The sequence below is a fragment of the Trichomycterus rosablanca genome, chromosome 5 (genome assembly GCF_030014385.1).
Source record: "Trichomycterus rosablanca isolate fTriRos1 chromosome 5, fTriRos1.hap1, whole genome shotgun sequence".
Taxonomy (NCBI): domain Eukaryota; kingdom Metazoa; phylum Chordata; class Actinopteri; order Siluriformes; family Trichomycteridae; genus Trichomycterus; species Trichomycterus rosablanca.
In genome coordinates, this window is record NC_085992.1 from 41318131 (window position 1) to 41332664 (window position 14534).

At 38.8% G+C, this 14534-nt stretch overlaps 1 protein-coding gene across 1 annotated transcript in view; it reads right to left on the reverse strand.

Moving 5' to 3' along the window:
• Positions 1–1386: 1386 nt before the first annotated feature.
• Positions 1387–14534, reverse strand: part of zmiz1a (zinc finger, MIZ-type containing 1a) — a 44789-nt gene continuing 31641 nt past the window's right edge. Inside the window, exons 7-19 of the mRNA XM_062995217.1 lie at positions 13582–13764; positions 13433–13501; positions 13157–13325; positions 12665–12806; positions 11175–11385; positions 10771–10876; positions 10505–10665; positions 8823–8890; positions 8646–8714; positions 8216–8460; positions 6680–6846; positions 3196–3456; positions 1387–1802 (exon numbers count right to left, since the gene is read on the reverse strand). Of these exons, the coding sequence (XP_062851287.1) occupies positions 1695–1802; positions 3196–3456; positions 6680–6846; positions 8216–8460; positions 8646–8714; positions 8823–8890; positions 10505–10665; positions 10771–10876; positions 11175–11385; positions 12665–12806; positions 13157–13325; positions 13433–13501; positions 13582–13764 (1959 nt within the window). The 3' untranslated portion in view covers positions 1387–1694. The remainder of the gene's footprint in view (positions 1803–3195; positions 3457–6679; positions 6847–8215; positions 8461–8645; positions 8715–8822; positions 8891–10504; positions 10666–10770; positions 10877–11174; positions 11386–12664; positions 12807–13156; positions 13326–13432; positions 13502–13581; positions 13765–14534) is intronic.

Here is a 14534-nt window from a genome sequence, read left to right on the forward strand (position 1 = left end):
ATTAATATATAGTCAAAAGACTGCAAACAGAATCTATTGTACCATATTTGTACCATACTGACAATTTTGAGTAAATATGTTTTTGGAAAGGAAGGTGTTACATGGGTAACCATGGTAATCTGATTAACAGCCTAATTACACAGGTTTGGGCACAGCAGGTAGCACTAGTACCTTATAACTCCAAGGGCCCAGGTTAAATCCTTGCCTCTGGTTGCTGTGTTTGGCATGTTTTCACCTGTGGGGTTCTTCTAGACATTTCATTTTTCATCCACTATCCAAAAACAAAACTGTATGTGGTTTTGGTACTATAAATTGCATAAATTGGGTATGCGCGCGTGTTCCTGCTTTGCACCCAGAGTTTCCAGTATAGGTTTTGGATTTTCTATATCTTTATATAGTTCTGTATAAAGTGGTAACCAATTATAAATGAATGAACAGGTTTGGGTCACATCAATAAATTACTATGTAGAACTTTGGTAATCTATGGCCATTTGTAATAAAAACACACACATTGTCTATTGGTTACAACAACAGGGGAGACAGTGAGAGATATATTGCCTACGAGTGTTAAATGATCATATTCATATTCAAAATATTGAATACTACCAGGACAGAAAACACATCTGGAAAAAAAAATAGTCTTGGCTTGGTTGTAAAACATCAGGAAGTTGGCACAAGTGCACATGAAACACACTGTATGCACACTGAGGTTATAATGGGTAAAAGACTTTACAGGTCTGAGTCAATGCTCATGCATTAATAAAGAAATAGTAAAAAAAAAAAAGACAGGCTGATGAACTGTGCTGATGTTTAACATTCAAACTACTCTTTAAAAAGTGATTATATTATTTCATATTTTATGAAACGAATTGTGTTGGCCACTGTAGGATTCACCAGTACTTAGAGATAAGGAGAGTTGTAAAGCAGATACAGTGCTAGTTACTGATGCACAATATCAGGCATACAATATTGATATGTTGGTGTCTCTACCAAAACTAAAATCTATTGTCACAATGCCTCTAGGAATTTGCTTTGATTTGTATATAACACGAGTGAATTTGATGTACAAAATGATATAACCACACGAGCACAGCTGAGACAGGAGTACCACGTTATTCCAATGCTAATCCTCTCCGAATGTGATTTCATCATTCTTCCCTTTTCAGTCTTCCTGTTGCAGTTCTGATGAGTGTTGTGCTTTTCTCAAAGGATTTAACTTGACAAACAATGAAGACATCCAGCTGACAGGGATTTGGGAAGCCATGGTTATAAAGGCTGGAAGAACAAACCTCATAGAAACACACACAAGCCAGTACGGGAAGGTTTTTTTTTTTTTTTTGATTCAGGTCTTGATTTTCACAAAAGGAAAAAAAATCTGAATAAAAAAAATGCTACAACACTTTCCTAGTGAGCACACGTTCAGTTCTGTGTGACATATATTTATATAGACTGATTATAGCTGCACAGTTTTTTTTTCTTTTTAGTATTGAAAGATATCACTTTAGTGCCAACCAACATGGCTACATGTGTGGAAAAGGAGGTCTGTAAAATAGGGAGGTATTTACAGGAGTCGGGGCAGAAGGAGACGAGGGGCGAGTGTTTTGCGGTTGTAAAGTACTCATTTGGTGCTCAGGATTTCTCAGTTCCTGACAGCCAAACGTGTCAGTGCCTCTGGTAAATGTGGATTTAGGAAGTCAGTTGTTTTCAAAGAGAGAGAGCAGGTCGTCGTTGCTGTTGCTCGGAAGGTCAGGAGGATCCAGATAGGACAGTAATTCGTCTGGGTTGGCCAGCTCAGGCAGCAGCTGTACAAGAAAGAAGATAATGGAAAAAATAATGAGCAGATTGAATAATTCCTATGTATGAAATATAGTTTTCGCCACATAGCACAAATTCTGTCAAGTCTTACAAAACTGATAAGGGAAAAATATTCAGGTTAGCAGTGATTGACCTTTGCTGTTATCTCTGTTAGGGCAGTGGTAACTCCCGCCAAGGTCCTGTTAAGGTACTGGACTATTAATCAGAAAGTCGCTGGTTGTCATTGTTGGGCCTCTGAGAAAGACCCTTATGCTTAGTTCAAACTACATGCTTTTTGCCCTGATTTTCGCTCGCCGACTGGTCGCCGCTATATTTGCCGGCTCGGAGGCAACTCAACATTCGCTCGGCGATCGAAACTCGCCTCTCGATCGTTATGTGTGAACTGCTCAACGACTCGATCCGAGCGGCTCGCCGAGCGCCCACCAACTGAAGAGAGATATGTAGCATGCTAAATATCTGGATATCAGTCGGGCAACTGGCAGGGAAGGAGTTGTAAAACGTGGGACAGGGGAATAATATAGTTTCTATCAGAATACATCAGCACACACAAGCTTTACAGTATTTCTGACCTTATCGTTCTCGACAAAACATAATACCAACATTGCATTGCAAAAAAATATTTATTAACCTCCAACTCACTACAGTACAGAACAATCCCTGCTGGTCGTGTAGCCAAATCAACTCAAATTTTTTGGACGTAGTATAGTTAACTATCACTCCTCGTCACTCCTCGTGTTTGTTTTCGTGACAGAACGTAGTTTGAGAGACCAGACAGACTCGACTGTGATTCCTCCTGATGGTAGATCATGTAGTGTGAAACCCCCTATCGCCGATCAGTCGTGTAGTGTGAAAACCACAATGACTGAAAAGACTCCCGAGTGCAAGAGATCCAGTTGTGTAGTGTAAACTGTACAGCGATCTGAACAACTGCTGACTACGATCATAGCTGTAAGTCGTTCTGGATAAAAGGCATCTGCTAAATGCCACACATGTAAACAATTTAAAAGTTGTTTTTACAGGTATAAGATTAAAAACATCACAAATAAATTATATTTTACATTTTACATTATCAACTTGATGTGACTTATGTAACATGTGATACTACCATGACTGAGTATAAAGAGAAGATTAATAAGCTTAATCATTTATGTCCAAGGATGGGTAGAAGTTTCACACTTTGTAAATAAACTGCATAACAAATAGTCAAACAGTTTAAATACAATGTTTTTAATGCACAATTCCAATGAATTTAGAAATTTCACCATCCAGTATTTGGGGAATCTAAAGTAAGCTCACTACAGGGCAAAGTAAACCTAGTTAATTAGTTTAAAAAATCTCATCTTTCACAGAGAAATACACAGAGAAATACACATTACTTACATCCAGTGATGGCTCTGGCATATCTGCTCCTCCCTGGCCACCCACTTGACCATCAGGACCGGGATTAAAAGTCATGTCGTGGTGTGTGTGGCTGTTAGGGCCAGGCTGCTGTTGAGGTGGTGGGCCTTGGCGTGGGGGCGGACCAGATGGAGGGCCACTGTGATGTAACGGCTGACCCGATTGGCTGTTGGGGTGCGGTGATACATGCATACCAGGTGGCATGGAAGCATGAGGCTGCTCACCGCTTACAGGATGAGGCATCTACAGGAAAGTAGAAAAAGTGAGGTACTGTGGTTAGTGGGGAACAAAGGCCAGTGCACCCCTAACTTAACTTAATAATAATGTAAACATTTTCAGACTAATCGCCAGGTTAAACAATCCCACATTAGCAAACACCACATTTGTTTTCTTTTTTATATACAACCCCTGGCAAAAATTATGGAATCACCACTCTTGGAAGATGTTCTGTCAATTGTTTAATTTTGTAGAAAAAAAAAAAATCACAGACATGCCACAAAACTATCATTTCTCAAACTGTCAACCTTCTGGCATTAAGAAACAATAAAAAAAGAAACAAATATAATAGTTGTGGTCAGTCACAATTGCTTTTTTTAGATCAAGTAGAGGAAAAAAATATGGAATCACTCAAATCTGAGGAAAAAATTATGGAATCATTAGAAAACACTGCACCATTATTACTTTGTTGCACCACCTCTGGCTTTTATAATGGTTTAAACTCTCTGAGGCATGGAGTTAACTATTGACAAACAGTATTCTTCATCAATCTGCCTTCAACTGTCTCTTGCTGTTGCCAGATCAGCTTTGCAGGTTGGAACCTTGTCATTGACCATTTTCTTCAATTTCCACCAGAGATTTTCAAATGGATTGAGATCCGGACTATTTGCAGGCCATGCCATTGACATTATATGTTTTCTTGAAGGAAAGTTTTCACGTCCTTTGCCCTATGGCAAGATGCATTATCATCTTGAAAAATGAAGTCATCATCACCAAACATCCTTTCAACTGATGGAATAAGAAAAGCGTCCAAAATTTCAATGTGGACTTTGGCATTTATTGAAGACCATCTCCCCTGTGCCTTTACCCGACATGCAGGCCCATATCATCAACAACTGTGGAAATTAACATGTTTTCTTTAGGCAGTTATCTTCATAAATTTCATTGGACAGACACCAAACAAAAGTTCCAGCATCATCACCTTGCCCAATGCAGATTCGCGATTCATCACTGAAGATCACTTTTATCCAGTCACCCACAGTCCACGATTGCTTTTCTTTAGCCTACTTTAACCTTGTTCTTTTCTGTTTAGGTGTTAATGATGGCTTTTGTTTGGCTTTTCTGTATGTAAATCCCATTTCTTTTAGGTGATTTCTTACAGTTCAGTCACAGACATTGACTCCACTTTCCGGCCACTTGTTTCTCATTTGTTTTGTTGTGCATTTTCTGTTTTCAAGACATATTGCTTTAAGTTTTCTATCTTGATGCTTTGATGTCTTACTTGGTCTACCAGTATGCTTCCCTTTTACAACCTTCCCATTTTGTTTGTACTTGGTCCAGATTTTAAACACAGCTTACTGGGAACAACCAACATCTTTTGCGACATTCCACAATGATTTATCTTCTTGAAGGAGTTTTATAATCCTCTCATTTGTTTCAACTGACATATCTTGTGTTGGAACCATGATTCATGACAATCTGCTTTGTGCAACAGCTCTCCGAGGTGTAAGCACTCTTTTTAAACTGAAGAATAATTAGCAAATCTAATCTGCTGCAGATGTTTTGTTTTTAAACTGCAAATTACAGTGATTCCATAATTTTTTCCTCAGATTTGAGTGATTCCATATTTTTTTCCTCTACTTGATCTAAAAAAAGCAATTGTGACTGACCACAACTATTATATTTGTTTCTTTTTTTTATTGTTTCTTAATGCCAGAAGGTTGACATTTTGAAAAATGATAGTTTTGTGGCATGTCTGTGATTTATTTTTTTTCTACAAAATTAAACAATTGACAGAACATCTTCCAAGAGTGGTGATTCCATAATTTTTGCCAGGGGTTGTATAATCAATATATTTTTTCTTTAAAAAAATACTTTAAGGCATTTAAACTATAAAATGTTTGGGACATTTTTGGTTGGCTGGAGTTTCTATAGAATACATTTTGGACCTGGCTTGCAACTCTCTCATTCACTCAAGTTTGGCAGGCAGAAATGTCTCCACAAGGGGGAGCTATTAGCACTCGGTTTTTGTATCTTGGGAACATTACATTGGTGCTTTGCATACAAACATATTTGGCACTGTCTGAGAGGGATACCCTGTATTTTTTTAGAATTATAAAATTGCTTTTCTTTAACCACATCTATCTGTTAACAATTTGCAATTTGGTTGTCAAATACAGTAATTCCTCCACTTATGTCGTTTTGACTTCCATCATTTTCAACTTTACGGTGGTTTTTGTTAATATAAATTGAGAAAAATCAAATTTGTACATCAGTTTATGCAACTTTACAGAATATTAAAAACCCATAAAAAAATCACCTAAAACAACATAACAATAAATGTTAAAATATATAAAATAGTCTATTGTGTAAATGAATTAGCTTAACATTTTTAGAAATATTGTCTTATTTCGATGACGTTTGGAACCCATAGTTTTGTGGTGGCGCTGGTTCATTGCAGTTTATTCAAGGTGTTTCCGAAGGTGTTATTTCTATTTGCATATGGACTTATTCATCCCATTTATGTTGAATTTGTTATGTTGAATGTCACCTATGGGTTTTTTTGTTTTTATTTACATTAGCATCAATTAAAATAAACACATTTATTAAAGAGACAGTAAAATGTTAAACTACCGAATGACTTATTGTAATAGCCACATTATGGGTATGCTTATAGAGGCTTAAAAGCTATCTAGATAATTTTTAAAGGGTTTATTACACTTAAGTCATGAGTCTTTAAACAAATTATTGATGTAAGGCAGGATAGTACTGTAATATTGCAGTAATGACAAAATGACTTATGACAGACATGAGTCCTGCAGCTTACTACCAAAGGTTTCAAAGTGTGAACATTGGAAGTTATGTGACCAGACTGAACTTGATGTTTTGCTACATACTTACATACACTAACCATTTTTAACTTTTCAGGTCAAACTAACATGAACATTTGCTCTGTAACATTACAAAATGTTTAAGGTCATCATGGGAATTTTTTTTTCAACTAAGCTTCCCTTTAAGACTTAGATTGAGTCCCTGAACCTGTAAAACCTCTAGGAAAATGTTGTAAGAGGATACTACATGTTCTGTAAACACAAGGGATTGGCTCTGTGTTTGAGCTAGTATAAATAACAAAACCCCTGAGTGTTTAATATAAACACGGCCTGAATGAGAGCAGCAAGATTCCGGCTGGCTGGCAGGATGCTGGAGCTGATGTCAGAATTCTGGATAGATTTGAACGCAGGTGTCTTACCGAGTCCGGCATGCCGTGACTGAGGGGTTTATCTGGACCCATTAGGCTATTGGGTACGTCCGGAGGGTGGGAGAGCTGCGGCCCGTGCATGAAGTCATTCATTGGAGCTCCTCCACCAGAGTTACCGTGAGGAAAGTCGAAATTTCCATGAGCCTGGTAACTGTTGCCTAACAAACACAAGCAGAGGATTAGAAGCTGTGACCTCTGGCATAATTAATCAGAAACATACAGAGAGAACAGCTCGAGTCAGCCTCGCAAAACATGAAAGTGGTTATCTGACAGTTATTAGTGTAAATAAAAACATGAGAATGTCCAGTAAAATGTTTAAACATGTTCTACTTACTATTTTTATATTACTGCACAACTACAGATTATTTGCTGACACTGAAACATTGAAATGAAACCACAAAATGTGACATGTGCTTTTTAATTTAATTAATTAATTTTTTCCTATTTTATTTATGCATTTCCTCCCATTTTCTCCCAATTTAGCATAGTCAATTTGTCTTCCGCTGCTGGGGGATCCCTGATTGCAGTCGAGGTGGGTATATTACTCCTCACGCCTCCTCCGACCCGCACGTAGCCCTTAGCGGAACACTTTTTCACCCTATTCACACTGCACAGGCGCCTCTCTATCTGCCAATCAGGGTCCTTACAAAGACCCCACCCACATAGTCCGGTTATCCCACCCCAGCAGAAACGTGTCTGCTGCAGGCACTGCCAATCATGCCCGCTAGATGGCGCTCAGCCAACTGGTGGCAACGCTGAGTTTCAAACCGAGGAGTTCAGAATCTTGGCGCTGGTGTGCTAGTGGAATATCCCGCTGCGCCACCTAGGAGCCCGAATTATTTGTAATATGCATTTTTTCCAGTATGTAAAGTTTCGGAAATAAACAGAAATTGTGAACTAAATTGGTATTGTAATGGTGAGAGTATATTAGGTACAGAAGCATTGTTGTGATTTTATTAACCTTAATTTCAAAACCAGAGGGTAAACAGCACTCCAACCAAAAACATAAAGCCAAAAGTGTCCTGTGACTGGAGAAGGATCAACACATGAAAACAAGAAAATAGTGTTTGTCTATAACTGTACACTGACAATGTGTGCCAACAGGGTACATGTTCCTAATAAATCTGGTGTTTTTTATCGATAAATGTGTATAGGTCTACAGTCAGTAATTGTATAACCACAAAGTGCATCAACATGTTAAACATAGCTTATAAAATAACCAGTGAATGTACATAGAAACTAGTAATGAGTGCATACAACTGTAATATTCTGCATACAACTTTGATTCTGTAATGTTGCTTTGAGACAATATCTATTGTAAAAAGCGCTATACAAATAAAATGGACTTGACTAATAGAAATGTGCTTTTTTCAAAAGCTTTCCTTGTTTATTACCAAAATTGAGCAAAATGTAAAAATACTTTTAGTTTTATTCAATGTTAAAGAGGTTTCTTAAATGTATTCTGGCGCAGACAGAAAACAGGCTCTTTTTGATTGATATTGGAGCAGCTGCACTGCTGAACTCTACCTTGGCTTGGGTACTCTGTGTTGTTCCCTCCATGCTGAGGTGGAAGGGAGGTGTAGGGCGAGGGTCCTGGCCCCAGCTGAGCGATCATATCTATCACATTAGGCATGATCATTTGACTGGGACTCATTGTCTTAAAGCGCTTGGCCAGAGGTCCGTCTGGATCTTCCTTTATGTGTGGGTCAGACTTTATAGGTACCGGCCGCCAACTACATGTCGGGTCAATAGTGACCTCCTCAAACTCCAAACTAAAGAAAAAAAAACAAAGAAGCAAATTAGACGTGTAAAATAGAAAACAGAAGTCTGAACTGACATACAGAGGACTGTTTTTATTATTGCTTGGCTGAATATTTAATGTGAGTAATAATAAAAGGAAAAAGTGAAATGAAATGTGTTAGTTACTGATGAACTTGTTTACTTAAATCATACATACTTTTGGATGGTATTGAGAATTCCCCACATGTACTGGTCCACTTCCAGACCCTCCAGTAATGCAGTTTTACTGAAAACAGACAGAGTAATAAGAAACCGTGGAACTATGATTAAAGGGAAAAACCCCTTCAGTCAGTGCAACAATTAAAAGAGAAAGCTGGTGGGATTTGTAACATACCTGCATACAGGACACCTCCATGTTCCCCTTTCACAGTTCAGCTGCAGGTACGATTCCAAGTCAAAACACTGCAAAGTAGAGAAACAATGTAATCATACATGCATAAAGCATACAGTAAAGTGGGTATGAAACACCAAAAAAGTGCTTCAGTCACATTACAGCAGAAGACGAAACTGAACTTTGTTTTGAGGAGATTTAAAAAACCCAATGGCTTATGCATTTGAGTCAGTGAGGAGAGTAACTGTACAGCATATGTTTGGAAAATAAGACTTAATTAGTTAACAAATAAACTATTAAAAAAATAACAGTAAAAGCTAATCCTCATTTCTGTTCAACACAAACTAAAACAAAAATTAAATTGAAATAAAACATTTAAATAAGCATCTATTTAAAATCCATAAAATTCCAATAATAAAACCATACATTTAAAATAAAACAAAAAAAAACTAAATTTTTAATAACTATAACAACTATATATATATATACACTGATCAGCCATAACATTAAAACCACCTCCTTGTTTCTACACTCACTGTCCATTTTATCAGCTCCACTTAACATATAGAAGCACTTTGTAGTTCTACAATTACTGACTGTAGTTCATCTGTTTCTCTACATGCTTTTTTAACCTGCTTTTACTCTGTTCTTCAATGGTCAGGACCCTCACAGGACCACTACCGAGCAGGTATTATTTGGGTGGTGGATCATTCTCAGCACTGCAGTGACACTGACATGGTGGTGGTGTGTTAGTGTGTGTTGTGCTGGTATGAGTGGATAAGACACAGCAGCACTGATGGAGTTTTTAAATACCTCACTGTCACTGCTCGGCTGAGAATAGTCCACCAACCAAAATATCCAGCCAACAGCGCTTCAAGGGCAGCGTCCTGTGACCGCTGATGAAGGTCTCAAAGATGACCAACTCAAACAGCAGCAATATATGAGCGATTGTCTCTGACTTTACATCTACAAGGTGGACCAACTAGGTAGGAGTGTCTAATAGAGTGAACAGTGAGTGGACACTGTATTTAAAAACTCCAGCAGTGCTGCTGTGTCCGATCCACTTATACCAGCACAACACACACTAACATACCACCACCATGTCAGTGTCACTGCAGTGCTGAGAATGATCCACCACCTAAATAATACCTGCTCTGTGAGGGTCCTGACCATTGAAGAACAGGTGAAAGCAGGCTAAAAGAGTATGTAGAGAAACAGATGGACTACAGTCAGTAATTGTAGAACTACAAAGTGCTCCTATATGGTAAGTGGAGCTGATAAAATGGACAGTGAGTGTAGAAACAAGGACACTGATCGGTGGCTGATCGGTGTATATATTAAAAATGTTTTATATTCTAAGATATTTTACTTATATTAATTTTTATATTAATTTTATTTTAAATAAAACATTTAAATAAGCATCTATTTAAAATCCATAAAATTCCAATAATAAAACCATACTTTAAAAAGGACTACATTTAAAAACACTAAAAATACATAGTACATAAACAAAAAACTAGATATATTATAAAATATTTTTATTTATTTGTAATTTTATATTATTATTGATTTTTTAAAATAAATAAAATAAGTAAATAAACTTTTTAATTTGTGTGCAGTGACTTTAAACATTTAACGCTTTTCCCCCAAGGTACAAAGCTAGTAAATCAGACTGTTCTACCTACCTGTACATGCTTGCAGTCATGTCCCCGGGCAGGAAGCTGTATCCGCCGGAACGTTACTGGACACTTGAGAGACACTTTAATGGCAGTCTGCTCTACACCATCCTCTCCGTTCAGTGTGGCGTTCCCCGAGGACGCTGCTACACTGTTGAAGTTCCTCTTTACTGCTCACAGAAGAGAGGTGATCAATGATTAAAAGAAATTACACAGCAGAACACAGCTAACAGAGGGCTGCAGGATATACTAGTAGGTTCAGGTATAGCTCTTACTTTTAGTAATGCAGTGTTCTGCAGGCAGAAGCCTTTTCTTTAGCAGGCCTTGCAGGACGGATCTCACCGACGGCCGGTGTACCAGCTGCAGCACGAACAAGTGGGACTGCAATGAAAGCAGATACGTGTTACACACAGCAGCACGGCACCCACATCACCTGTGCCCTGCAGTAATATCTTCACTGTATTATTTGTTTTTCTAGAGGAAGCCCATGAAACCAATACCAAAGAAAACACAGACCAACAGTGGAGGATCTTACAAGGACACAGCTGCAAGACCAAGTCACTGTTATCTTATTTAATGTCTTTATCTTAAACAATAACAGTGCACTAACACTGAGCAGTATTGAAAGCTTTGCATTATTCAGTAGCATGGTTATTAGCTGCAGTGCAGCGGTACTCACACAGCAGCATGCCGTGACCGTAATCTGGATTGTATTTCTGCCTGGTTGGCACACATGCTTCAGGTGCAAGGGTTTGTGGGAAGTCTTGTTGTCTCCTCTCTCGATGGTGAGTGGAGTCGCGTTGACGCTGACCTGTACCGATGCTGGCCAGTTAGTGTTCATCTGCCGGTCCTCATGGTGATAGCACTTAAACTGCAGCTCTAAATCAGACCTGAAAACAGGCAGAAAATAAATATTACTTTAATTACTTTAATTATAACAGTTTATTATAAGTTTTACTTTACAAGTTTGTACACAGCAGTAATCAAAGATCTTTCTTTTTAATACAATAACTCATGTGGATCTTTGCAGTGACTCCGGTGAATTAAACTGTAATCAGCTGTGTACTACCAGGTACTACATTTAAAAGGGTTTTTATTTGTTTATTGTACTCCAGTTCTAAGCAATTCTAGCCAATTTCCACTAGATGTACCCTCAGATGCAAACTTTCAAATTACTAGTATGAGATGGTGAAGGCTAGCATCTGTTTCCAATATGAAACCAATAAAGCCAATGAAGCCTCACAAGGCAAATTAAGCCACTAAGAAAAAATATAAAGATTAGATTTCCTATGTTTTACTGACCAACTGTTTTATTTTGTAAATATGAACAAATTTAGAACTTTATGCCTGCAACACAAAAAAGTTGGGACAGAGGCATGCTTAGCAGTGTGTTCCATTACCTTTCCTATTAATTCAATTTTTAATGGTTTGGGAACAAAGGACACTAATTTTTGCAGTTTGCCCTTTTCCGCTTGATACAAAACTTCAGCTGCTCAATAATCTGTGGTCACCTTTGATGGGTTTTCATTCTAATAATGCATCATACATTTTCAATAGAAGATAGACCTGAACTGCAGGCAGGCCAGTCAAGCACACGTACTTTGTATCTTTAATTGTCGTGCATGTAGAATAAGGCTTGGCATTGTTTTGCTCAAATAGCCATGGGCTTCCCAAAAATACATCCCACTGATTCAGCAAAAGTCTCTTTATCCACACTTACACAAGCTCCCCCTATTGCTACCCCCACACAATGGCAAATGTTGGCTTTTGCACTTTTCACTGATAACAGTCTGAATGGTCCTTTTTTGTCTCTGGCAAGGAGAACTGTCTTTGCATTCATCTGACCACAGCCCATATTTTTGCTGTCTTTATAAGTCCATCTGAGATGAGCCTTGGTCCAAAAAACTCGGGGGCCTTCATGCATGGAATCATGTAGTGCTTTCTTGTTGTCCATGTATGGCATCATGGACTAATGTCTCAGCTATAGACACTACTTAAATACTTATTAAATGTAGTTTGATTTCTAGATGAGTGCAACCATCTATTTTACACACATTAGATTTACACACATTAGACATGTTTTTGTAATTGTTATACTTATTAATAGGATAATAATAGCATGTACAAAGTAGCCCAATATTGCATGGAGTAAGTTAAAGACAAACGTACCTCCACATGAGCGTCTGGTGAACAGAGGGCCGTAGGTGGAAGACGTGATTGCTGACAGCCAGATTGTGCTCCAGTCTGAAAGGCTCGAGCACCACGCCGTCACGTACAGGAAACGTCAGCCGCAGCTCCTCATTAGGGTTAGCTGAAGATTACACACAGCATTAGCTTACACTTACATTAACAGTGCTTATACAGTACACAGCTGGTGCTCTTTAACTGACACATCGCACCATACTGAGAGAATTTAGCTTTCAGGGTCACATCATTTCAACCTCCTCAGTGAAATACATGCATTATGAATGTGCTCAGAGTCAGTGTGAGGGAGAATGAAGTAGAATAAATGAGCAGTGTGACTTTTTCTCACTCAACTGAAAGTGTTACGAGGATCATAAGCTTTACCGCTGACAGCTTCTGAGTGGGGTTTTAATAAAGTAGTATGTAATAGAGTAGTATGACTAAAATGCCTCAGGTAGTGATGAACATGGCACTTACTCGGAGGTGGTGGCAGAGGCGTCATGTTCGGTTTCATATCAGGAGGAAACGGAGGCTTAACGTCCTGGTTGGGGGACAGGTATGGAGGGATACTGCTTCCTGGAGTCATGGGCGGTGTGGGATTCCCAGGAACAGGTGAGTGAGGATAGTTTACAACTTGTCGAGGAGGCTACAGAAAAAACATTCATATTAAACAATGTATTTTTATTTATTTGTCTAAACAAATACATGACAATAATACTTAATACTGTTAGAGTAAGAGAAGTTATGACCTACCCCACTGCCCTGATTGTAGCTGTAACTCCCTCCAGAGAAATTATTATTCTGGCCGTTAAACGGCTCCTGCTGGAAAAAGCACAAAACATGTTGAGTTGTCTTATATCACACGTTGGCTTATATTCTACCGAGCAGTTAGTAATATTAACCTTGTAATATTGATTTATGGGCACTCCTGAAGGTGGATACTGGCCTGTACCCTGCTGGCCTGGCATCCTCTGACCGGGGTAGTTTGGGGAAGGCAGTGGTCTGGAAGCACTGGGGTTCGGATACTGTCCTTGCTGGTTGGGAAACTGGCCATTAGGTCCAAACTGCTGGCCACCATAGTTAGGCTGAAGAGAGAGGGAGGTGTTAATACAACTAATGTATTTATAATGTGGTTGATACATTATTAGACCATGAGTGTCAAATAATACGGAAACCTGAGGTTTTTGCACATGGGCACGATCATGCTAGAACTTCAAACTGCTGCCACAAAGTTATAGAAATACACTGATCAGCCATAATATTAAAACCACCTCCTTGTTTCTACACTTACTGTCCATTTTATCAGCTCCACTTACCATATAGAAGCACTTTGTAGTTCTACAATTACTGACTGCAGTCCATCTGTTTCTCTGCATGCTTTGTTGGGCCCCTTTCATGCTGTTCGTCAATGGTCAGGACTCTCCCAGGACCACTACAGAAGAGGTATTATTTGGGTGGTGGATCATTCTCAGCACTGCAGTGACACTGACATGGTGGTGGTGTGTTAGTGTGTGTTGTGCTGGTATGAGTGGATAAAACACATCAATGCTGATGGAGTGTTTAAACACCTCACTGTCACTGCTGGACTGAGAATAGTCCACCAACCAAAAACATCTAACCAACAGCGCCCTGTGGGCAGCATCCTGTGACCACTGATGAAGGTCTAGAAGACCAACTCAAACAGCAGCAATAGATGAGCGATTGTCTCTGACTGGACAGTGAGTGGACACGGTATTTAAAAACTCCAGCAGCGCTGCTGTGTCTGATCCACTCATACCAGCACAACACACACTAACACACCCCCACCATGTCAGTGTCACTGCAGAGCTGAGAATGATCCACCTCCTAAATAATA